General features: G+C 35.3%; 1 protein-coding gene across 1 annotated transcript in view; it reads left to right on the top strand.

Annotated features, from left to right (window-relative positions):
- Positions 1 to 27,266, top strand: part of LRP1B (LDL receptor related protein 1B) — a 1,825,183-nt gene that overhangs the window by 1,489,374 nt on the left and 308,543 nt on the right. Inside the window, exons 42-43 of the mRNA XM_046659286.1 lie at positions 1,830 to 2,019; positions 5,319 to 5,523. Of these exons, the coding sequence (XP_046515242.1) occupies positions 1,830 to 2,019; positions 5,319 to 5,523 (395 nt within the window). The remainder of the gene's footprint in view (positions 1 to 1,829; positions 2,020 to 5,318; positions 5,524 to 27,266) is intronic.

Below are 27,266 nucleotides of genomic sequence, written 5' to 3'. Positions count from 1 at the left end.
ATGATGAAGGAGTGTAATGTTGCTTATACTACTAATAGAGTTAACTTCATTTCTAAAATGATTTCAAAGTGTAAAAGTGGAATGGATGATTTATTAATAACTGAAACACCTTAATCAACTTTCCACCTACTTACCTCAAATAGAAAACACCTTGTGATTCATATAAAAAGAGTTTAATAGATTTTATTATGATTATGTTTTATAATTTTTCTTCCATAAACTCTAGCTGGGGTTTCCATACTAATCACCCAGATTAACTTCTCGTAAATTGTTTTGTTGATTGTGTGAGAGGAGGCTACTCATGGTAAATTACTAGTTATACAATTCACCCAGAGTCAGACAAGTTGAAACTAATGAATCATTTGTTTGGTCCCAGCTTGGTGTGGATTGAGAATAAGTGATAGAGGCTATAAACCCATCTATAACTAGTGGTGCTAAGGATTACAGACTCTTGGAAGCAGGTGAACCTGTGTTCAAAATCTTGCTTTAACACTGTTGGTTCTGTGACCATGGGTTTCAGTTTCCTTCTTAGGAAAAGAACAGTAAAGCAAACTTCCCAGAGTAGATTTACACATAAAATAAAGTGCTGTATGCAAAGCAATTAGCATGATTCCTAGCCGAAAGACAGCGCCCCATAAATGGTAGCTATTAATTCTGTTACTAGTGGATTTTTCTCTGTTGCGTGTAGAAAAAGAAACAAATGACAGAAATTTAATCACTTTAAAGAAATCTAGTTCAAAATGTGTTAATATTGTTTTGCATTCTCACTAAACCAGGTGACCACCAAACTAAATATGTACCCATCTTAAACATGAAAATAATCCTTTCCATTTACCTATTTTCTGAAGAGCTGAAGATTTCCTTTCAGAGTTTCCCTGAGAGAAAAACAGTAGAAAGACTCTGCCTGTTATAATGTTAATTTCTTACTATGACTGCCAAAGCTATATATATTCTTTCTTAAATTAAACACGCTAAGAGTAACTCTGAGGAAAACAGATAACATGAAGGAAAAATGATATAATTTGGTTATGTTTAAAGATTTACTCAAAGCAGCTCTGTGAAAAATAAAACAGCTACTCTATGTTATCCTACTGATTGGGAACACAATTTTAAGAAATAATTACTCTTGTTTTTCACATTGTCACTTTTATGTATTAGAATCTATGTACTGCCATTTATCTTTTTCTGACAATATTTAAAGCATGACTTAACTGGTAATTAATTGTATTTTCTTTTGTTTTTATATCACATTAGTTGAATAGAATCAAAGAACTCACTGCATTAACTTATTAAAACATTCTCTTCCATTGTTTGATAGTTGCAATTGTGGAGTTGGATTTTGGCTTTTTGATATTCTTGTTGTAGTTTTTGATGTGTTTGCTTTTTCTTGAAGTTTCCAAATATAGTATCAAGAGAAGTCATTATGATTGTACCTAAATTGTATCTCTGACATCTTTAAATTGTTGCACACTGGATACTTTTTGAAAATTACTTATTAAGATATGAAAGTAAAAGAGAGCCACCATTTTCCTAAATAAATGGCAATTACTTAATTGAGGTTTTTTTTTGGATGAGAAGATTCAGTCTTTAATGACGTGTTTTTGTAAAAAATATTCCCGTGAGCAGTTCACAGGTCAGTTTTGCTGAGTGTAATCAGCTATCAATTGTAGGCATCACAATTATTATATTTTTATTTTAGAGAGTTTGTTAAGAAATGATTGATAAAATAAAATTTAGATATATGTATATATGTTAAATGCTTTTTGTGTCCAGAAGCCAAATCTGTTGTAGAAGAAAGTGTAAATTTATTCTTTTCTTTCCCCCATCAGATGTGGGTTCTGTTGAAGGTCTTGCCTATCACAGAGCCTGGGATACACTGTACTGGACCAGCTCCACTACCTCATCCATCACCAGACACACAGTGGACCAGACTCGGCCTGGAGCGTTTGACAGGGAAGCGGTCATTGCCATGTCAGAGGATGACCATCCACATGTGCTAGCCCTGGATGAATGCCAAAAGTAAGAAACATTGCATCTTTATTTCTTCATTATAATTATAAGTCAAACACTGTCAAAGTTATGCTAATTTTAAAAAGAATTAACTTTTAAAAAAAGATTTCCTTTGAAGTTCTCTGTTCACAATTCATAAAGCTATTTTTTATAAGAGCATTGTAAACATGAATAATTAAAATCTAGACTCTTTAAATGCCAGGTATCACCTCCACGAGAGTTCCACGAGAGTAAAAGCAAATTTAAATAATGAAAGAGAAAATAGAGACAACACTGTGCTGTAAAAGGTACAGGAAGAAGACCCTAATGCATAGCTGAGTGAAATAATACATTCGAAAAAAAAGAAAAAAAACTATTTGCATGTATTGAAACCTAAAAGGTGCTTCTGTAATTTAAGTAATTTTACAACCAAGGGTCTCTCCAATTGAAATACACAGAAAACAAGCAACAACAAATCTATATGTGAAGCTATATTTTCGACATTAGATACTTGACAACAATCTAAGTAGCCTGAATCTGTTGGATAATATATTGTGCAGGCATTCATAATAATATTTATGAAGAGCTCATGACAAGAGGAAATGCTCAGGCTATAGAGGGAAAGAAACAAAACAAATTAGAAAAAAGTCATGTCTCGGGGATGCCATAGAGAAGGCAATTATATGAAAACTAAAGAACAAAGTTCAAGTTAAGTAGAAAAAATATGTCTTTGGAGTTCCACTCTCAAACAATATGGTAAGAATATTTTTTAACTACTAGAAAGTCCTTTTATTCTTAAATAAAACAAGTAAACAAAAGCGAGACCAATGTGGCTTTCACTGAGCAGAAATAGAAGAGCTCTTTTTAGGTGTGATGAAGAAAAATTAAAGAATGAAAAACAATTATTGATAAACACTGATTCTGACCACTTGAGAGAAGGGAGTGCATAAATTACTTAGTGTGAGAATAACTAAATCTGGACACTTTTATAGAGCTAGGAATAAGATTAGACTTAATTCACTTAACTGAACATTTTCCTGAAGACTGTGAAGGTTGAGAGATGCAGGATGAGAGCAGGTTGACTCCTCACACAGCTCTGATGACAGCTCAGATGGACACAGGCCTTTGGATGCCTGAGCAGAGTTAGTTTTCCTCACACCACTGCTCCTCACTATTTAGTTTGTTGTTGAATCAGCTATACTGATCTTGACCGTTCACCAGAAGAATCTTAGGATAATAATAAATGTCCTATAGTTGATCAAAGAAATTTATATGTCAATTTTCAAATAAACATCAGGGAGATAACTGATGATATTATATCTAATTCATTTTAATTCATAAGTGCTTTATCCTATAATTATTTATTCCATAAGCCAAAAGTATACTTTCATGCTGCATATGGTGAACTGTAAATTAGAATTACACACCAAAATGTTTTAATTGAAAATTATATGTAAAGTTTAAAGTATAAAAAATATTTTTATCATTATACATATCAATGACATCTTCAAATCACTTTAGTATATTAGTTGATTAACAGAAATTTTAAAATAAAATCTTTAACTCTAGATGAAAATTAGACTACTTGAATTCAAAACACAGCTTGGTTACCATAACTTTAATTGCTCGAGCTCTCTGGCCTCTGTTTTCCCATCTGTGAAATGAAAGGTGAAATTAAAAGAACACTAATACCTCAGAAATTCTATAATTCTAAAGCCAGCAATCTAGGAAAATATTGCAGATAAATAGTTTGTGTATTGTGTACATTATACTATATGCATAACTTTTAAATGTTTTAACCAAATTAAGTCACAGTGTGTGGCTAAAACTATTGCATAATTTAAGTATGCCATTTTTTTTTTTTTGCAAATTTACTCATTCATAGGGCAACATATTTTTGACACTTGTTCACTTTGACACTTGTTCCATAGAATAGGTAAAATTGCTGTGAAATGTTTTAACAAAGAGCATAGATGGCCCAGTTTGCCTCAGTTGGTGGGGGTTATTTTTTAAATTAGCAAATAGAAAGATTTTTTTTGTGAGCTTGAATATTTCTCGTAATAAGTTTTTGCATAATACTCAAAAAACACGTATTGAATAATTTTGTTGGTTATAATCCTACATTGCCTTTAAATGATTATACATAGGAATGATATATGCAATCTTACTGTAAAGGTGAAATATTATTTCCAATAGTGTTTCATTGTCAGTATTTCTTAAGCATATTTTTTCCAATATTTAAAACAGTCTCCTTCTCAGCCTCCTGCTCTGTCCCCCTCCTTCCCTTCTTTTCCTCCTTCCTTTTCCCTCACTCCCTTTTTTGCTCCCTTCATTTTTCCTTTCTTCCCTTCTTTGTTCCTTCCTTTCTTCCTTCCTCCTTTCCTTCCCTCCTTCCTTCCTTCCTTTCTTCCTCCCTTCCTTTCTTCCTCCCTTTCTCCCTCCCTCCCTTTCATCCTAAGCAGGAACAAGCCATCTTCAAATAAACTCTTAGGGACAGTCCTGTAGACAACAGAAGAGAAAGAAGAGCTGTTTCAGTAAAAGTAGAGCTTGGAGACTGAAATCCTACAGCCTCTCCACTCCTCCAGCGACCTGTAAGGGCTTCTGTACAATCCTAGGGCTTCCTTAAAGAATAGTTTCACAAATGCTGATTTAAAGCATTCTATAAAATCTTTAAGTAACAGATATTATGTTCAAGGAATTGAGAGCAACCCCTGAAATTCCAGAAACAACGTTGTAATTTACAGAAAAATCACACTGACAAAGAGAGGAGAGAAAAAAAGACATTAAAGAACTATAGAAGTTTGGTAATTGCATTTCTCTAAAATATATACAAAGCAGACATGTAGAATTTAAAAAGCAAACCTAGAAAGAGAGGGAGCTTTTGATTTTCACCAACCGAAGAAGAGAAATATAGTTAGGTTAGGAATGATGTCCAAAATGGTCATATTCGATCTGCTCACACGTGATATTAATAAGTTAATGTATATTTGTAGTTCATAGAAAATTTAAGATAACTATTTTGTCTCTGATTAAAATAAATCCTCATTTTGCATCAAACTGACTCAATTTAGTTAAATTATGTGAGAAAATGCAAAGGATAATTGTTTTTCAAAAATAGTTTCCAGGTTTCATTTACGAAACTGGGAAAAATATACGTGCAAATACAATATGCATGTCTCCTCTTATTTCCTGGACTTTCTTAAGGGTCATAGACTACTAGATAAACAATTTTGCTTCTTTTTAAATAGGTTGACATTGTCCTATTTTTACTAATGTTTTTACTGTTAATGGAAATTTTAATTTATTATCGCAATTTTCACTTCAATTAGTTTAATGTTTTGGACCAACTGGAATGAACAGCATCCAAGTATCATGAGAGCTACTCTGACTGGAAAAAATGCTCAAATGGTGGTCAGTACAGACATACTCACTCCAAATGGACTCACCATTGACCATCGTGCAGAGAAGTTGTATTTCTCAGACGGCAGCCTAGGAAAAATTGAGAGGTGTGAATATGATGGATCCCAGAGACATGTAAGTTAACAAAATTTCTTGATTGTAGATCTAAACATTGATACATTTGAAAAATCTGTGCTTTATACTTGCCTAAAATATGCATATCAAGGGATTTCAAAATAGCTAATTGTTTGAACTAGTCCAATGAGTAATCTATTCAGTGAAAAAGAAAACTGTGGATAATATTTTGAAAACTTTCTTCAAGTGCTTTTGCTACAGTAGAGACAACGCAACTCGTAAAGTTTATTCTGGAGAAACAGTTAACTGTTTTTTTTCTAGTTATTAATTGAACTGGAATTGTCAGAGTTATTTGCACAAGCTTCATTCTTATTTATAGTTTTTTAAAATGTGAAATGAAATTGGTTAGTTCCCCTAGGATAAAAAAACATTAGAAAAGAATGAAATGATCCTCTGCCTGTGTTTGTGTCCTCAAAGCAACCTCAGAAGTTTTGAAGAAGGAAGAATGGGATTCCTTTCAGTCAGGCCCCTTCTCAGTCTCTTTTTTCTGGGTTCCAAATAAAATGTTAGTAGGAGAGTCTTTATGCTGCCCCGAGAGAATGCATACAGCAGGGATTTAGGGCCTATAAAATGGTAATAGTCCAGTTCCCTCCTGGGCAACTAGGAGAACTCGGGGTTCAGAGGGTAAGATCTGGGTGCTTACACCACTGGAGAAATCTTCACCCCCCACCCCCACCCCAGTGTATGCCTGAAGAACAAAATGATGCTGAGGCTCTTTGCTCCTCCAGTGCATTTCTTGAAGGGCCAGATAGTAAATATTTGAAGCTTCTTGGGCCATATTGTCTCTCTCACAGCTACAGTGCCTTATAGTGCTAAAGTAGACATAAAGATTATGTAAATGAGTAGGTGTGGCAATATTTCAATAAAAATTTATTTACAGAAACAGGCAACCAACCAGCAGGCCATAGTTTGCTAACACCTAATCTATACTGTTAAGTACACTGTTTAAATTCAATTGAATATATACTTATACATATATCTACATATATATCTATATGTTATATATATTATATATATTATAATATACATAGATATAGATATTTTATTATATACACATATTTATTATATATATAGATATTTATCCTAGGGCAATTAACTAAATGTATATATATCTGCATATATGTATATACTTACATAAACATATTATGGATATGTAGGTAGAGGGGTGTGTGTGTGTGTGTGTGAGTTTCCTGAAGAAGGAAGAAGTGCATTGATTTATATTCCACTACAAGCACTTCCTCTCACTGTGGAGTGGCTACTTTGAGTAGCAGTGACGTAGGACAGTTGAGTGCTTAAGGAACGTTGAAAAAATGGGCTAAGCCTTGATGAGTTCAGTTTGTGCTGAAGGCCATAACTCTGATCAGAGAGTCCTATGTCGAAATTCTTGATCTATTTTTTCTAATTAAGACCTTGTGACCTTAGGCAAATTATTTAATTTTTATAAATTTTAGTTTTCTGATATGCAAATTCTCTACCTAACATTTAGGGTTATTATGAGGATATGGTACAAAAGTATGTGCCTCAGAATACAGCAAAGAAGTTCTCAATGAGCCTAGTGGATAATGCTTTTGAAAAGTTAGTCAGGTAAATCATTATCCTGGATGTGGTAGTATTTTCTATTGCGTCCTGATGTGGAAAATGATCCTATAACTCCTTGTAACAACCCTTTATCCACTTCAGCTTATTTTTTATATACCTGCTTTTCTCTTCCCCACTCAATCTATTCTTATGTATGGCAACTATAGCTACTATAGCTGGTCCAGTAATTAGATATCTCTAATACAATTTAAAGGATTTGTTTTGACATTTGAAAAAATATGCCCAGTTATGATTCCAACTCTCCATTTCCCATCCCTGTCCAAACGTGGATAATTTCTGCCTGGCTATAGTTAACAATGCTGTATTGTATATTTGAAGTTGTAAAGAGGGTCTATTTTTAAAATTCTCATCACTAATATAAAAGATTGTAACTATGTGAGGTGATGGATGTCTTAACTAACTTTATTGTGGTAATCATTTTGCAATATTTGCATGTATCAAAACATTACATTGTACACTTTAAACTTACACTATAACAAATGTTATGTCAATTATATTTCAGTAAAGCTTGGAAAAAAGGTTTCTCTCCTGTAGAAATGCAAATGAAGAGAACATTATTTTAAAGGTTATGGTTTTATTCTCCCTTAAGACATTTGCCGACTTTGTCTCAAACACTGAAATATTTCTTTCATGGGTGATGATATAACCCATCCCTCAGTAGTACATAATACTCATTTTCCATTCCCGTCAATCTTGTGTTTCATGACTCTGTTATGTTCGTTACATAAAAGTACGTCTATGGGCCCAAAGCTTTCTCACTATGTTGCTAGTTGTCAGGATTCTGTGTTTGCTATGTCATAGTGTCCACGGTCAGTATCATGAATTTACCACTAACATATACTCTTTGCATTATCCACTGTTTCCTATATTTTAGTCATGATTTTACTAGAACATTAAGTTGTTTCTGAATTCCATTTTTTATTGACCTGAATTTCTGAATGCTTATACTTTCAGTTGCCTATTTTAGCGATCAATCAGTTGTTTATATAATCTATCACTAAGATAACTATAGAACTTTGAAACTGAAAGTGTAATTGAGGAGCTATGTTGTCTCCTATTATCTTTAGGAAAGTTTACAGATGCAATCTGGCTTATCTTTAAAGATTTAAAAGGAAGATATTTTTCTTGGAAAAAGGAAATACTATTTATTCTGAAAAAATATTCTGTGGATATGGCATAATGTTATAGAAGTCTCAGAAATTCTAAAAACTCTTCTGTTGTCTGATCAGTGTTGAGAAAGTGAACCAATTTTTCTAATAGCCTATCCATTTGGGACTTTTGCACCCCCAGTTTTATCTTTTTAATTAACTTACATGTACAAATGTGTGACCAATATTAATTCTCAATTTGATTTGAACCTGTCCAGTTAAGCTGGAGTCCTGGAAATCAAAGGATGCCTTTTGGAGCAGATTTCTTCTTAAATCCTCGCAGAAGCTAAGGGCTCCTCATCTGAAACATTCACGTGTAGCCAATTGAGTTCATTCTAATCTTCAGTTGTACTCTTTGTGCCAGACCCTTTCTTGTGTTGGTGTCTGTGTGTGTGCTTCCTATTATATCCATTCCTCACTCCTATTTTGTTCCCCTTGGGCAGTCATAGTGATGGAATTGATATAAATGCATTTGATATGTATGTATGTTTTTCAAATAGGTCAGCAAACCAACATAACGAATTTCACTTTTACATTTTGCAATGCACTGTACAAGGCACTGCAGAAATATGTAACAGGGTAAAACCATGGAGTTCAAAAGAATGCTATTTAGGAAGTAGAAAGTTTATTTATGAAGGTTTAAAGATTCTGTGAAAGACTTAAAATACCATGAAATATAAGAAGAGATGTAAAACATTGTTCAACATATAAAGTCAAAAAGCACTGAGATAGTGCAATATAAAGGAATGGCCATAGAAGTAATAATTTCACAAAGGAACATTTCCTTGACATAGTTGTGTTTTTTCTGACTTTGGATGAAGCAAATGATAGTAGAGAGCAATTGCAAAAATAGAGAGATCAGATATAACCAGGAAAGTTGATAGATTGGAAAGAGGCTAGAAATTACAATCTGAAATATTTGAGAGTATGTCTTCTTTAATGAAAAAGAAACAACCTATCCTTAAGTTAATTGATAAAGTTTAGAGAGATTCTTGTAAATCTAGGTATTGTGAGCCTACAACTTAGTACAACGCCATTGCTTTCACAAAGTGTGTTTGAAGAGTGTGTCTTCTCTTGAATAACCAGAGGAATTAAGCTGTGGTCAAGCACCTTTTTGAAACTATGGTTTAAGCGAAGTCTGATAAGCTTAATTACTGTATTACATCTTAAAGCCTTTAACTACTCATGTACCTTACAAATCTTCAGAATGGACCACAGTATGTGGTTTTATTCTTATCAGAAAACCATGTTTTTAAACATGGCATGCTATGGGCTTAAGTGTTTGTAGAAGTTTGAAAAATACTAGTATACTATTTACAAGTCACTTTCTGTAGGAATATTATAGAACCCATTACTATCAATAGATCAAGAAAAGAGATCTTTTCAAACATCAAAAAAGATAGAAAAAACTAGTGTTTTTGAAAATACATTTCACTTTTCTGTTTTAGTAATCTTCTAATATTTAGCTTAACAAATCCATTCATAGGTTTAACTTATTCTATCAAACTTAGAGTTAGGTTCAATTTTTCTATTTTATCTTAGAGTGAGGTCACAATTAAATACAAGTACATACATTTTAAACCTGACTTGTATTGATAAAAATATAATAATTGTCTGGGTTTTTCTAATTTTAAATACCGCATTAACTGGTGTGGTGGTCCTACCTATAAATTTACTGAAGAAAGCATTCTCTGCTTAGCAATGCAGGCATACCTCATTTTATTGTGCTTTGTTTTATCGCACTTCACATGTACTGCGCTTTTTACAAAGTGAAAGTTTGTGGCAAGCCTGTATCAAGCAGGTCTATTTGTGCCATTTTCCCAACAGTATTTGCTCACTTCAAGTCTCTCTGTCACATTTTGGTAGTTCTTACAATGTTTCAAACTTCTTCATGATTATTATATTTATTATTGTGATCTGTGATCAGTGATGTTTGATGTTAATATTGTAATTGTTTTGGGGTGCCAAGAACCACATCCATATAAGACAGCAAACAATCCATAAATATTTTATGTTTTCTGACAGTTCCACCAACTGGCTGTTCCCCTGTCTCTCTCCCTTTCCTTGGGCCTCTATTCCCTGAGACATGACAATACTGAAATTAGGTCAGTTAACAATCCTACAATGGCCCCTAAGTGTTCAAGTGAAAGGAAGAGTGACATGTTTCTCACTTTAAATTAAAAGCTAGAAATGATTAAGCTAAGTGGGGAAGAACTGTCAGATGCCAAGATAAGCCAAAAGCTAGACCTCTTGTGCCAAACAATTAGCCAAGTTGTGAATGCAAAAGAAAAGTTCTTGAAGGAAATTAAAAGTGCTACTCCAGTGAACATATGAATGCTAAGGAAGTTAAACAGACTTATTGCTGATATGGAGAAAGTTTAGCGGCCTGGATAGAAGATCAGACTAGCCACAAAATTTCCTGAAGCCAAAGCCTAATCCAGAGCAAGGCCCTAACTCTCTTCAGTTCTATGGAGGCTGAGTTGGGTGAGGAAGCTGCAGAAGAAGGTGGAAGCTAGCAGAGTTTTGTTCATGAGGTTTAAGGAAAGAAGCCGTCTCCAAGACATGAAAGTGCAAGGTGAAGCAGCAAGTGCTGATGTAGAAGCTGCAGCAAGTTATCCAGAAGATCTGGCTAAGATCATTAATGAACGTAGTTACACTAAACAACAGATTTTCAATGTAGGTGAAACAGCCTTGTATTGGAAGAAGATGCCATCTAGGACTTTCATAGCTAGAGAGGAGAAGTCATTGCCTGGCTTCAAAACTTCAGAGGATAAGCTGACTGTCTTGTTAGGGCCTAATGCAGCTGTTGACTCTAAGTTGAAGCCAATGCTCATTTGCCATTCTGAAAATCCTAGGACCCTTAAGAACTAGACTAAATCTACTCTGCCTGTGCTCTATAAATGGAACAACAAAGCCTAGAAGACAGGACATCTGTTTACAACATGGTTTACTGAATATTTTAAGTCCACTCTTGGGACCTACTGCTCAGAAAAAAGATTCCTTTCAAAATATTACACCTCACTGACAATGTATCTGGTCACACAAGAGCTCTGATGAGATTAACGCTATTTTCATGCCTGCTAAGACAGCATCCATTCTGAAGCCCATGGATCAAGGAGTAATTTTGATTTTCAAGTCTTATTATTTAAGAAATACATTTTATAAGGCTATTGCTGCCATGGATGATGATTCCTCTGATAAATCTGGGCAAAGTAAATTGAAAACCTTCTGGAAAGGATTCACCATTCTAGATGCCATTAAGAACATTCATGATTCATGGAAAGAGATCAAAATATAAACATTAACAAGAGTTTGGGAGAAGCTGATTCCAACTCTCATTAATAACTTTGAGGAGCTCAAGACTTCAGTGGAGGAGGTAACTGCCAATGTGGTAGAAACAGTAAGAGACCTAGGATATGATGTGGATCCTGAAGATGTGACTGAATTGCTGCAATTTCATGATAAAACTTTTAACGGATGAGGAGTTGCTTCTTTTTTTTTTTTCTTTCTCAAGATTGGCACCTGAGCTAACAACTGTTGCCACTCTTTTTTTTTTTTCCTTCTGCTTTTTCTTCCCAAATCCCCCCAGTATATAGTTGTATGTTTTAGTTGTGGGTCCTTCTGGTTGTAGTACATGGGACTCCATCTCAACGTGGCCTGATGAATGGTGCCATGTCGGCGCCCAGGATCCAAACCGGGGAAACCTTGGGCCACAGTAGCGGAGCGCGTGAACTTAACCACTCGGTCACGGGACCGACCCCAAGGAGTTGCTTCTTATGGATAACCACAGAAAGCGGTTTCTTGACATGGAATCTACTCCTGGTGAAGATGCTGTGAAGATTGTTGAAATGACAACGGATTTGGACTATTACATAAACTTAGTTGATAAAACAGTGATTTGAGGCAGGATTTGAGAAGATTGACTCTAATTTTGAAACAAGTTCTACTTTGGGTAAAATGGTATCAAACAGCACTGCATGCTACAAAGAAATCGTTTGTGAAAGCAAGAGTCAATCGATGCGGCAAACTTCATTGTTGTCTTATTTTAAGAAATTGACGCGGTCACCCCGACCTTCAGCAACCACTACCCTGATCAGTCAGCAGCCATGAACATCTAGGCAAGACGCTCCACCAGCAAAAAGCTTACGACTCACTGAAGGCTCAGATGATGGTCAGCATTTTTTAGCAATAAAGTATTTTTTAATTAGGCATGTACATTGTGTTTTTAGACATAATGATATTGCACATTTAATAGACTGAGTATAGTGTAAACATAACTTTTGTATGCAGTGGGAAACCCAAAACTTCATGTGACTCACTTTATTGTGATGCTCGCTTTATTGTGGTGATCTGGAACCGAACCTGCAATAACTCCAAGGCATGCCCATATACAGTTGAATACTCTTGAGAGATCTAGTTATTAGGGCAAAGAAAAAAAAACAGACAATAATTTCATTCTGTTTCATTTTTATTTCTGTTCTGTATCTGTCATTTCTGTTGTTCCAGTAGCTGAGACAGTAACTAATGTTGACAGGGGCTAAGACAGCATGATTATAGCCTTTCTCCCTGCAGTCACCCTGTAAGTGTTAATCATTTCTTGGAAGGCTTCTGCTACCTGAGTGACACAAACTCTTTGAAAAGAGATGTTGTTTATGTTCCTAGAAATTGCAATTGCTGATGTTTCTTATTTCTGACATTCTCTTAGAAACTTTGTCCAAAGTTTTTTTCAGAGTATATTCCCTAAGTCCCAAGACTTATCTTTAGGATGAGAAGGATATAGGATGCAGAATAAACTGTCTCCTAGATAAGCACACTCTCATGACATGAACTCTTTTGAGTAACAAATAGGAAAAATGTCTTTTTTAAAAAACTAATTTTAATTATAAGATCAATCTCAAGGATATTCAATATCCTACTTTTTTATGGCAGCAAATATTTCATTTCTGCTTATAGGATCCATTATTTAATTCCATAAATAAATCAAGAAGTCTATCTCTCTCTCTCTATCTATCTATCTAATCTGTATACGTCTATGCTACCTACTTTTTTTTTGATAACATAGTTTTAATTATGCTATGAAACCTGCAGGGGACTGAAACTTACTGAATAGGTTTTAATACTCAGAAAAGTGAATTTTATGACGACATAAGTTTGAATTGCTTAGTCAGGTCAAAACCATATTCTGCCACCAAAGAAAAGGCCTTGTGGTTTCTATTTTTAAAAGATGTAAAATATTTGAATTTAACAATTTAAATTTTTTATTTAGAAGTCAACTTCAGCATGAGCAGTCACTAAAATTTCAGCAAAGTGAAAATGTTTCTACCGTTAACTGGAACAATCCAATGTTACCTCACAGAGAAGGAAGCTGAGCTTCAAATAGTCTACATTAATTTCTGATGTTCTTATGCCTAACGCCAACTATCATTCCCAACTCTCTATTAGAGCCAATGTCCCTTTTTAAAATTAAAGTTCTGTAACATCCCTATTCCTATTGTCAAATGAAATTTTATATCTATCTCTATAAATAGCTTTTCAAAACTCAATTTAGTGCCTGAATTATAATATAAAGGAATATATAACATAATTTATAATAAAAATAGGGCATATTCTCATATGTAGACACACACTAATAAGGAAGAAATCATGAGGAAGGGATCAGATGTTTTCACTTATGCATAGAATCACTAAGAATGTGGCAGCTATGAAGGCAGACTCCTCAGGCGTGTTGTACCGGCTACTCAGATACTGAGAGTAGTGCTGCCTTGGGCGTTGTGATTTTTGAAATTGGTGATGTGGTCTTCATAATGTTCTAAACTAAATGATGTAAAGTCATCCCTCAGTTTATGTAGATGCTGTATTCCTTGAAAAACAATGTGTATAGTAAAGCTCTGTAAAACAATACTTTTGTATATGTATAAAATGGAGTTAAATTCTAGATTCAGATAATTATAAATAGTTTTCACCTTTGTGACTATCTTGTAAGACGTTTGAACCTTGGGCTGAGTCTCAGACTGTTCATTGTACTGAACTGCCCTATGTGTTGCAGGACATACAGATTCCTGGTCCCTGATCACTGAATTTTCTAATCAACTCTGCCCACCCCCACCCCACAATCAAGCACAACAACACCACCAAAATTTTCTAAAACTCACAGAAGGAATGGGACTGCCTCCATTGAGCATCACTAAGTTGGCTAAATGTTTAAATGAATTGTGAAGAAAGGTCTCCCTGTAGTAAGTGATCTTTCTACTCTATCTCAAATGCCTCAAACACGTGGGATGCTGGGCCAATTAACAGCTAGATGGACCATAGACAACAAGTTGACTGGCTGTTTGTCAGCAGAAGAGCCTGTGGACTTTAGTTCCAACAGATGGGCCATATAAGGAACTGACTGTGTCCATTGCCTGTTACATAACAGGCATTCTAATCAGGTGTACTGCAAATAAGCCCATCCTGAAGGGCTGCTGAAAACTCAGGTGTTTTATTGCCTTTGACGATTCCCTGAATTCAAGAGGCACCATTCAATAATCAGATTATTATATCCAATATTGACTTCAGTATATTTTAAGTGTCCTTGGACATGGATAATTATTCAAATTACAATTGAAATTAATAACTTTCTGTTATTTTAATAATCTTAATAACTTTGTAATCTTTAAGAATAGTAACTAAAGAGAAATGTGATTAAAAAATAAATGACAATAGAATTCTATGTATCCATTAAAAATGATGACATGAAAATATATTTATTCCATGGAGAGATTTAGTATTTCTTAAGTTAAAAAAAAACAAAAAATAGAGTCAACAAATTAATACACTGTCACCCAGATTAGATCTTTTGAGATCTTCCTGGTTCTTGGTATGATGAATGATTTTTGGTTGAGCATAAACATTGTTGTTTTATTGTACGAAATTCTGCATCTTATTTAAGCCTCTTAACTGGCTTTCTCTGACCTCACTCTGACAAAGGAAGGTGAGGGCTCCTGCTCGTTACTGACAGGTTGAAGTAGAAGCCCAGGGACCCCACTCAGCCTCTGTTGACACCTGAGGCAGGACTGGGTCTCCTGTTTGCTTCTGGATGGGGAGGGGACTTCCAACTCCCCACCTGGTCTCCACTGTCACCACTGTGGGGGTGGCCTCATTACCCCTGGATGATGGTGGAAGTCTTGATTCTCCCCTGGGCTTCTTCTCACATGACTCTAGCAGGGAAGGAAAGGGCACCTCATCATTGCCAGGTGTGAGTGGCAGTCTGTGCTCCCCACTCGACCTTTGCTGGTGTGGGTGTGAGTGGGTTACAGTTTTTGATGTGGTGTTTGACTAGAGTAGAGCAGTTATTGTCTAAAAGTTTTCTGCATTGCTAGGCAGAAGCTGTCCCGGTATTTTGGCTAGAGAGAGCAGGCTTTTATTGTTGTTGTTGGCTTTTTGTCTGTGCATATTGACATTTCCAGGTTGCCAGCTTATTCAGTTCCAAGTCTGGGATATATGAGGCAAAAATAAAACCCAAGGAACTCATCATTACGTCCTACCTCAGTCCCAAGTCTCTGGCTGGGCTGCCTTCTTCTTTCCGCCTCTCTATTTTTATGTTCATTTTATATATAATTTGCAGGATTTTTGGTTGTATTTGGTAAGAGGAATAGAGAAAATTATGGCTAATCTGTTTTCCCGGAAGCAGAAGTCAGTGTGCTTACAGATTTTTAGAAACTCAGTATAGAAAAAAGGAAATGCCTCATGTTTATTGTTTTATAAAATGCTTTTAAAAACATAAACTATGCTCCACAAGTCTCTAGAACACCAGAATGTCTGTCTAGGCTTTGCCAATGAATTAAAATTGAGATAAAATTTATTAAATCACACATAATGTGGCATGACTTACTGGAGCTCAAAGATATCAAAACACTAGTCCTCCACCTAAGAGAAAAAAAGGTTGTGGAAATAAAGATGGTGGATTATGTTATCTAAATTTTATCATCTGTAACTATGATGTATACATGTTATCACAGAGTGAATACAATAAAGTTCATGTGATGATATGACAGTGTCAAACACAGTTACCTGAGTGAGAATAAGAAAAGAGTGGAAAGAAATCTGAAATTGGCGTTTGATGAAATTGTTTTAATTCCTGGCTCTGATTCTAAAAGAATGTATGATCTTCAGCAATTAACTTAATCTTTTTGAATCTCAGGTTCTACATTTTGAGCTAGGTTCAAAATTATCTTCCAACCCTAACCTCGTATAATTCTACCATTGGTTGTGTGGAACAGCCACTGGTTAGATACTTTTACACATTAGTGTGCATAACAGGATGATGCCACATCTTGGTTATTTTAATCATGAAGACAGTCTTAGTAGCAAAATAGAGCAAGAAGCAGTATGAAGTGGCAAAAATTGATAAGGTTAGGTTGTGGAGATAGACATGGATTTGAAACTTGGATCCTTGTCATATTGTGTAATAAACATGGGCATTTTCTGAAATTTTCTGTGCCTTAGTTTCTTCTGTAAAGTAGAACTAATAGTTTATGCCCCATAGGGGGTATTTTGAGGAGTTAAAGTAACTGTTGTATGTAACCTCGTACCTGACAGTAGCCAGCCCTGGTGATCTAGTGGTTAAGATCTGGCACTACCACCACCATGGCCAGGTTTGTTTCCCGGTCAGGGAACCACACCACTCGTCTGTCAGTTGTCATGCTGAGGTGTTGCTGTGATGCTGAAAACTATGGTGCTATTTCAAATTACCAGCATGGTGGACATGTTTCAGCAGAGCTTTCTGACTAAGACGGAGTAGGAAGAAGGACTTGGCTCCCCACTTCTGAAAAGTTAGCCATGAAAACCCTATGAATAGCACTGGAGAATTGTCTAATATAGCACCAGAAGAATTGACTGACAGCACTAACTACAAAACTGACGATAGTTAGCAATAAATGCTAAATCTTGTAAAACTCCCCTTGAACAGTGCAAGTTAAAAAATAAACCAAATGTAAAATTTTGTAACTGCATGTAGTATACACGTAAATATTTGCATGAACATGAATTATATCAATTAGAATAAAACATAAATTGCTTCCTTGCCTCTGCCATGGGATTACTAGCATCTGAAGAAAGAGAATTTGTTTTTCATCTTTGTTTCTCCAAAAGCAAGTAGGCTGAAGTCTGGCACATTGCCGTGTTTAGCAAATATTTGCTGAAGCAATGAGTAAATGGATGAATAAACTAAAAGATAAATTATAAAAATATTTCCCTGAATAAAATGAAAAAGTAAACAATTTAAAAAAAGAAAAAAAGACCAAAATCAAGCTTAGCTATTTTGAAGACCTCGGCCATCCAAAGTAATTTTCTGAAGTCTGTACAACTGATAGTCCAATTTGGTCAGATAAGAATGTTATTGCAGTAGGGTTAATGTTTATTTCTAACATAATCTCTTTGACTTAAATCCACATACATTTCAGTGATGGTTCAGGTTGGTTAGTCATGCAAATTAAAGTGTTATCGAAGCTGGAGTCTCTAAAAGAGATGTGTTCCTGGAGAAGAATAATGGTCAGCAGCCAGGGCACCTAGTATCTTCACATGGAAAATAACCTGTGTGCCTTCAGAGTGTGATACTGATACTGGTGGATTGATTTAATATTTCTTGGAAGCTTTCAATTTGTTAGGCATCAGACAGAATTTTCAAAATATCTGCAGCCGCCTGTCCCACCTGCCTCATTGGAGAAATTCATATACAAAGATGAAAAGAAGATATAGGTAAGGACAGCCATTCTGTGCGCACACACACACATACATATAAATTAGTGTATTTCTTTCAAATTAATTTACTTGCAAGCTGGACAGAAGGATAAGCACACAAAAAAGTTTAAAAAATATTTTCTTTGGTGAAGTGAATCAGTAGATAAGGGAAAAAGTAGGAGATTGAAAAGTTTCATATTTAAATTCAGGAAATTCTCAATTAACTAACCTAAATTTTTCTCTTCTCTGAATTTCTGATTAATTTTTATATTGTTCTCTAGCTGATTTGAATGTATTTCTTATTATGTTCACATGCACAAAAATTAACATGAATTTATTTAAGCTTGAGACAATATCTTGAATTTTCTTTCTGTGTTTAACTCTTGAAAACATTTAGAATGTTAGCAAACCAATTAAATTAGCTAATTATTATTTCAGCTATTTAAAAATCATTTGAACTAGTTTACAATAAAAGCTCAGGTAAAGTATGACTGTAAATAAATAATGAAAGCCTGTATTTATTCCTGAGCTTCCCAGCAGCCAAGACACTAAGGGAAACCTATCGAGTTATACAGTACTTTGATTCAGTAGAAGGAAACAAAACTGTTTAGCAGGGAAAATAGTTTCTGTGGCCCTAAGATTTCAAAGGTTATTGTAACAAGATCTTTTAATTATATGAGGAGTTTTGAGAATATATAAACGCTAATGGAAATCAAAATGCTAAGTAATTTCCATTAGGATATGCTAACAAATAAATCATCAAAAGAAATATGGTTGGCCATCAACCTATAAAATACATTTAATAATCTTCAATTAGGTTGTTAAATTACTCAAAGGACAAGCTAATATTTAAAGCTAAATGAAGTTAGTAAGATACATGAGCTAAGTTATTGCATAATTATTACAGATAAAGAAAGAAAAATGGAGAGAAAATGTAAATTTTAACTAAAGGTATATCTTAGAGGGATGGAAAACTAAATAGTTATACACATGAAAGGAGGAACTGTTAAAAACAAGCAGTACTGCACTCTCTTAGGCTATTATGTCCATCAAGATTCAAACAGAATCCGCCGACCACTAACGTAGCAGCTGCAAATTTGTACAATTAGTAATTTATCCTGCTAAGATGATAATTCCAGACATGGAGGGCCAATGTGTCCAGGTATTTATTTCCAGGATTAGAAGGTGGAGATGAGCACAAGTGGAGGAAGAGGCGTAAATCACCTCGCGTGGCTTTATAGGCAACCTCACAAAGCTGAGCCTAATCCAGTGAGCACGCCATCTTCCTCTGAGGCTGCTGAGTGTCAGGGACACTAAAAGACTTGTTAGTTGAATGAAAAGTAAACGTCCCAAGATTATACTGCCTTGGGCAGGAAAAAAGAGCATACTTGTCCTAATTTGTCAATGACACATTAGAAGAGGTGGAATAATTTTTAAGCATCAGATGTACAGAATCCCCTGGGGAGCTTTTGTGTGATACTGCTGCTTGAGCCCCACCCAAGAATAGTTTAAATCAGAATGCCTGCATGAGGCATTGGTCTCGACTTTAAACTTCCCAATTGATTTTTAGGCATTGTCAAAATTAGGATTCACCATTATAAGCTACAATAAACATAAAGGAAAGCTTACTCAAGGTGTAATCAAATGTATACTATATGAAAATGTCTTCTTTTTTCTTTTAAATCACAATTTGGGTCTCTCTCACCTGATTCAGAATTTCTGGGAGCGTATGAATCCTCATCCTCTTGGTCTTCACCATGCCTAGCACATTCTCCTCAAAATCTGGGACTCTTATCACTGATATCAAATAGGACACAGAAACAGCATCAGTTTAAAGTTAGTGACATTGTATGAAAAGTCATTCTATTCTTAATGATTTTCAATCTTCTGATTGATTTAGAAAGATTAAGTAGTATTTAGAAAGATTAAGTAGTACTAGTATTAGGATTAAGTTAAGTACTAGTGTTGCTAGTAAGTATTTAACACCCCTGAGACACTTACTTCATTACTGAGAGGGGGGCAGTGTAGAAGGGGCAGGGGAGAGAGAACTCAGACTAAAATTTGGTGAGTAACAGTATTTCCTTATAATTTGCTAGCGCTGTTTCAGTTTCATCATAGATATTTTTAGAGTTGCATTCTGTTTTTTCAAATTGATACTGGATTTCCCTTTATGGCAATGAGTCAATTTAAAGAACAATTCAAAATAAATAACAATAGAAATTGCATTCAGATAAAGACAAAAAAAGTGTGAAAACATTTATCTCAGTCCAGATTTGTAAAAAATCAGAGCCTGAGGCCAGCGTTTATATTCTGGTTCTTTATTAGATATGCAGTCCCACGGAGCGGTAGTGAGGGAAAAGGAGAGTGGGCTGAGAAAGGAAAGCGTGTGTGAAGAGGTGTGCTACAGAGCTGGCTACTTGGTATCAAGTGCAATGGGTTGCATTATCTCCCGTGGCCATCTTAAGAGAGGACAGATCAACTATTGCACTTTAGGATGGTCCATGGGTGAGCAGTGTCGAGGAAAGGAGATAAATATTCCTATTGGCCCTTTTCTCTTGATCAGTGATTTGACCCATGGGTCTTTAATTTCTCACCATCCTGGTGAGTTGTCAGAGGCTCCAGGCATTGGCACGTGGTGAGAGCACTGTGTCCACATGAAGTTGTTCATCACATTAACTGTGGCAAAAAAGAAAAAGTGGTTCTGAGTCCTAGAGCCAGGAGTCACTGAGAGGATCTAAGGTGTCACATAAGGCACGTATTATACAACAATATTCAAGTGAGTAAAGGTTGGGAAATATAGCCCTAACAAGGATTCCTCATTCAGGACCAGGGACAGTGCCACACTGGCTTTATTCTGACCCTCCAAAAATTTACAAATTTTTTAAGCAATACTCTTGGGTGTTTGAGCTGCTTCATGAAAGGTTTTTAATACTAGCTGTCATTTAGTGAGTACTTAACTGTTTTAGTCTGTATTTGACATAATTATCATCAAAGCAGCTATTGTTAGTATTTCAATTTGCCAGTGAAGTGGTTGAGGTGCTGAAAGGTTAACTAACTTGAGGTCAGAAATCAAACTACATTCATAAAGACAGAAAGGCCTAAGTTCTTTCATCTGCAACATATCATCTTACAAGTCCGTGATCTTTCCAAAACTGAATGTCCTCGCATATTTTACTAACTATTTCCCAAACAGTTTTGTCGTTAGGAAAGCTTTAATACGTTTTAATATGTTTTAAATGCGTCAATCTTATCCTTAGACCCAAAAACATACTATACAGACCTAAGACTGGGGACATGTGTTACTTAACACACCAGCGCTTCTCAAACTTTAATATGTATTCAAGTCAACTGGGGATCTTGATAAAATGCAGATTCTGATTTAGTCGGTCTGGTTTGGAGCCAGAGATTTTATATTCCTAAGAAGTGCCCGTCCTTTTAGTAGTAAGAGCGTAAGTGTTATTAACTACAAAGTGTTTTACTGAATTATAGATATCTGTACTATATAATACAAGTACTGAGGCAGTCCTCAAATGTGATGTGGCAGAGTTGCTTGAAATGTATTAAATTTTTTGAAACCTGCAATTCCTAGAGGCAGAAATAGTGGCATTGGCTTAGGGGTTGAGGGTGATAAGGAATGGCTATGGAGAAGTGGAGAACAGGGTTTGACTACAAATGCCCCTGTGTTATCAACAGGCCCTGCCTAATGCTGAGACAGATTCAGTGAATGAAGTAATTTTTATCTAGCTCAATAAGTATTTGTTGGGTTAAAGGAAGAAAGACTTAATTATCAATAATTACTATAGAAAAATAAGTCATAGAAAAATAGTTGATGTGTTAAACTAGTGACAGAAAAATTCTTGAAGTTTGAAGACTAAAATATTAATAAGTGATTTACTCCAGAAAGGTCTCAGGTACTCCTTAGAACTATCACTCTTTTAAAATATTAAATTAGGAAAACCATCATTTATGAAATACAAAATACATATAACTCCCTTATACTAGTATACTTCAATTATATTATTATTTTGCTTATGGGGAAATAGGAAGAAGTAAAAAGAAAATGCTTAAATAAGCAAACTGATCATCACTATAAAAGAGTAATATTTAAGGCTTTTTTACTTTTTACTTGAGCAAAAATAGTAAATCAAAGGTGAGAACTTTTAATAATGTTACTTTGGTTTGAATGTCTAAAGCCATTTAGAAAATTATGCAAAAGAAGCTTTCAATTCCGACTTCAGATCCTCCCACTCTGTCTTCTTACATCAGACTTCAATAGAGGAAGTAAATAAAAGCAACGATGCAAGGTTCATGTCTGTAACTGAGCTCCTGAGGCCTCACCCTGCTGATATACTGCTGTAATAAATTACACAACCAGTGCAGTTCTCTTGATTTATTACTGCAATACATCATGAGCGTGATACTGACATAAACATGTGTCCCATAGACAGCTGGGCTTCACGATATTTTATTTCTCTTTCCTCATTTTCAAGTGCTTAGTTTGGAAAGTAAGAAAGAAAACAAATTGACAAATACAGGAGGATATTTCTCAAGCAGCCCTCCCCATAGACTCTTGAAGTAATAGCCCTTAAACTGAGAAGTCCCAATGCTCTTCGTGCTTCCAGTTCCTCCCCAAGGACTGTTAAAAAGGTAAAAAATCATTAACTCATATGAATTAGGTTTTTCTGTTTGTTTGTTTTGTTTTTTTTTTTTTAAAGATTTTATTTTTTCCTTTTTCTCCCCAAAGCCCCCCGGTACATAGTTGTGTATTCTTCGTTGTGGGTCCTTCTAGTTGTGGCATGTGGGACGCTGCCTCAGCGTGGTCTGATGAGCAGTGCCATGTCCGCGCCCAGGATTCGAACCAACGAAACACTGGGCCGCCTGCAGCGGAGCGCGCGAACTTAACCACTCGGCCACGGGGCCAGCCCCATATGAATTAGGTTTTTTGAATTCAGGCTATAAGTTTCTTGTTTTTTGGCTGTGTAAATACATAATGACAGACTTCGTCTGCATTTCATCATTCTTTCTCTGAGGCATTATGCGCTATCAGGCAAATTGGAATTACAGACATTTAAAATCGAAGTAATTACCTAATAGTCTGTTCTACCCCTAATTTAAAAAAGAAAGCATTTATTCTGTCATGAGTCCCATCATTTTATTTTAACTTAGAATTTATGCTGAGGTGTAAATTATCTTTTTCTTTCGTGGTTGAAACTGTGCTTTATCATGGCTTCTGAGAGCATTTCTGCTTTTGGGCACACAGGGCCTCATAATCATGTATGTGGTCATCTATTCTCTCTGTTCTTTGTATCTATCTGGAGAGCTATGCGACATGCATGATTTTGTTTGATGACAAGAATTCTTTGCTCCTTGTCAACATTTATTATTACCAGACTTTGGATCTGTTTTGTCAAGAATGCGAAGGTTCTGAGATGTTACTCCACTTGCAGAGTTATGTGCTTTTTATATGTAAACCTTGCAGACACGCGAGACATTGAGTCAATGAAAAGAGTTCTTTGTTGATAATTACAACCAGATCAATAGGCAGAGTAACAATGAAAAATTGGTCCTCCACGTCTAGACCTGCAGCAAAACAATGAAAGCTTATAAAATCTTTCAAAGTGGGAGGCAGGTTACATCCCATAGACAGGAATGGTGAACAGTGGATTTTCTTCATTTATATATAGAACAGAGAGAGCACTCACCTTTCCCTCCCAACATGAGAGAGAAAAATACCAAAAACTTTTACTCCTTTGAGCCTGGATGGAAAGGGTCCTGGGTTCTCACCCTAACCTTTTGAAGTATAAATATATCTTTTCAAGGGCTGGATAAAAGCTGCATGTCTCCCACTTTTAAGGCCCAGAAATGTGTCCAAATTGTAGGATACATCCCTTTTAACATTTTGAGATAGTGGTCAAGTCTTCCTCATACGTTGCAGCTTAGCATAAGGACTTGGTTGGTCTGCCATTGGTCCTTTTTTTTTTTTTTAAAGATTTTATTTTTTTCCTTTTTCTCCCCAAAGCCCCCCGGTACATAGTTGTATATTCTTTGTTGTGGGTCCTTCTAGTTGTGGCATGTGGGACGCTGCCTCAGCGTGGTTTGATGAGCAGTGTCATGTCCGCGCCCAGGATTCGAACCAACGAAACCCTGGGCCACCTGCAGTGGAGCGCATGAACTTAACCACTCGGCCACGGGGCCAGCCCCGAGCCATTGGTCCTTTTAAGGAGATAAATTGTATTATCCTTTCAGATCAGAGATATTAGCTGGAAAATGGCTTCTGATCTAATTTTCATGGTGTGAAGAATACAATGTTTCTTGGGAAAGTGAAAGCAAATATTCTCTATGTTGTATTCTGTATCTCATGGGGCTTTCTCCAAGAGCACTGAGAAACCCAAGGAAGTTTTATTTCCCTGTGATGTCATATTATGCAGTTTTCTTATCCACTTTAAAGAGTTTAAAATTCTCCTTCTCCTTTCTCCTTCTCCCCTTCCTCCTTTTCTTTATCTCCTTTTCCCCATCAAAATTCCTTTCTTTCGTCTCCTTTCTCTGGCCAAAGCAGAGCAGTGAACAAAACAGACAAAAATCCTTGCCTTTATGAGAGATTATATTCTCTTGGGAAGTCAGATATTAAAGAAGACAATTAAAAAATATACAGTAAGTTAGGGAGTAATAAGTATTTAGAAAAAAAATCATCCTGGGAAAAAGAGATTGATATTTTTGAGAGTAATTAGAGGAGATTCACTGAGAGGATGACTGAAGTAAACACCTGAAGGAAGTGAGAGAGCGGCTAGCCAAGTGGGTACTTGGTGGAAGGGCATTCTAGGCAGAGAAAACTGCAAAAGCAGAGGTCTTGAGGAGGCATCATAACTAGTGCATAAGAGAAGGCCAGGGTGGCTGGAGGGGAGTGAAAGAGGAGAACAGTAAAAGCGTTTATTTTCCTATTCAATACTCATTTCCCTTGTCAGCCTCTCATAGTACCTTGCATGGTATCATGTTGACTGACCAACACCAACACATTAGTTGCATTAGAACTGGCTAAACTCATGCACCTTTACCTAAAGAGCTGTGTCTTTGTCGAAGGAATGAAAGTGAAGAAAAACTATGAGGATCTTGGCTTTGATAGACTAGGCTTCCTTGAAAAAAGAAAAATATAAACCACATAATTAGGATCTGCCAATTCGTGTTTTCCTCCATAACAATTTGGTCCCTAAAACTTGTTCACTTTTTTACTGATCAAAATTATTATGTTAGTTCGTAATTTTCAAAGATCAAATAAGAGGTTAGAAATGTTCATCATGAACATTTGAGCTCGTATGACTCTCCATTTTTATTGCAAATTTTAAAGTTTTTTTAATGGATGAAAAAATTTTTTTCATGATTAAATTTTTAAACATCATTTATTTTGAGTGAGATTATAGGGGAAGGTTAAAAATCATCTTTATAAAATAGTTAAATTATATTTATTGATCTATTAAGATTTTAAAAATTGATATAATTATATACAACTGTATCATTATTTCTCCTGCTAGTAATACGACTAACATTTAATTTGAAGGCTAAGAAGTGACTTGAATCAAAATCTGGAAAATAAGAAATTAAATGAGTCAAGTAAATATGGACTTAGTAAATCCTAAAGTCTATATTGGACAAAGTTATATAATACAAATAAATGTATGTCATCACAAAAATGTTATGAAAACATGAAACTACTAGGCTCATTACCTTGCAAGACAGTGCTGGAAAAGTAAATGAATTCAAAAAGTTTAGAAAAATGGATCAATGCCAAAAGCATCTGATTTCTTACAGTGTTATACTCTGCTCAGTTTTCAAAATTAATGTCTCAATAAACTTGCCTTTCTGTGGCAGATCTCTATTGATCACACGCTGGGTGGGATGGAATATGAAACTGAACTTTTGTGGCAATGATCTTATTTGTGTGTGACAATCTTTCATCCATTCAATACTAGTTACACTGGTATATTATCCAAAACAGAAAATTCTTACATTAAAGGAGAGAAATGCAATACGTTTAATTCAAAGAAAGAAAATATTCCAAGTTAATAAATTGGGGAGAATATCTAGACTACAAAAAGCAAACAAACATTAATAGAATCATGTAAGAAAGGAGAGAGAGGCTTCAATGTGTTTATTTTGGGAAGCAAAAGAAAGTGGCAAATAAATAATATACTTGAAGTTTAACTATTGGAGTGGATGTCTGACTAAAAGTGAACCAGGCTAAACCACTGGGCTAAAACAGGCTATCCTCCCAGGTACAGACTACTTTCAGGGTACTATTATAATGGAAAAAACCACAAACAGTTGAACTAAACAATAATTAGGGATGGTGCAATAGGAGTGTTAACTAATTCTTCCTTGAGGAATTTTGGGGCAGGAGGTAGGAAGGGTTTGTTCAGTGGAGAATGGATAATCTTAGAATCCAAATGGTGGAAAAAATTGTTCTCAACATGTGACTTCAAGAATGGCTGGATTCTGACAGCCCTGTATCTTTTGGTGGCATGGTTATGTGTTGTAAAGCCATGCTCATACTAGTCGGAATATCTTCTGTCTAGAAATGGAACACTTCCTTCTTTGGATAACATTTTGGATAATATTTGGAACTAAAATGAAGGTGTACCTGCACATGAAAAGTTATGGCATGGTTAACATAAATGCAGTTAATCTATTGGAAAACTTACCTTACATGAATCAAAAATACAACATAACACACATGCACACGGTTTACTTAAGTCAGTCATGTCTATGTGGACTGTTCATGTCTGAGGGATTAGGATGACGTTATAAGGCTCTATATCCACCTATAAGCAGTTAGCATTTAGTTTGGATAATACAGCTGTTAGAGCTGGAAGGATTCTTAGAGATTATCCAGACAAATCCTCTCATTTCAGAGATGCATAATTTGTTCATAGTTGTGGAGCTAATCCCCCTTCTTTACCTCCCCAGAATTTATATACTTAGTTTATGACCTTTTTTATTTCATCACATGATCAGCAGTCTTCCATGTTATGAAATTTCTACACTATGAAAGGGCAAAATATATGACTTGTTCTCCATAGCTAAGCATCAGGGCTAAAGTGAAAAGCTGAAAGTTAAGTTAGAAAGTGTGACAATATGATAATTTACCAGAACTATTTAAAAAAGGTTTTATTTTATTTATGTAAAAGCTACCACCTAATCATTGTCTACGAATGCTGAATGTTTCCTTTTTTGTTAAGTATTGTATCTAATCCCTGAAAATGTATTCCTTGAGAAATGTTGCTT

The sequence above is a fragment of the Equus quagga genome, chromosome 4 (assembly GCF_021613505.1).
Source record: "Equus quagga isolate Etosha38 chromosome 4, UCLA_HA_Equagga_1.0, whole genome shotgun sequence".
In the NCBI taxonomy this organism is placed as follows: domain Eukaryota; kingdom Metazoa; phylum Chordata; class Mammalia; order Perissodactyla; family Equidae; genus Equus; species Equus quagga.
This window is presented reverse-complemented; position numbering and strand designations above follow the sequence as displayed.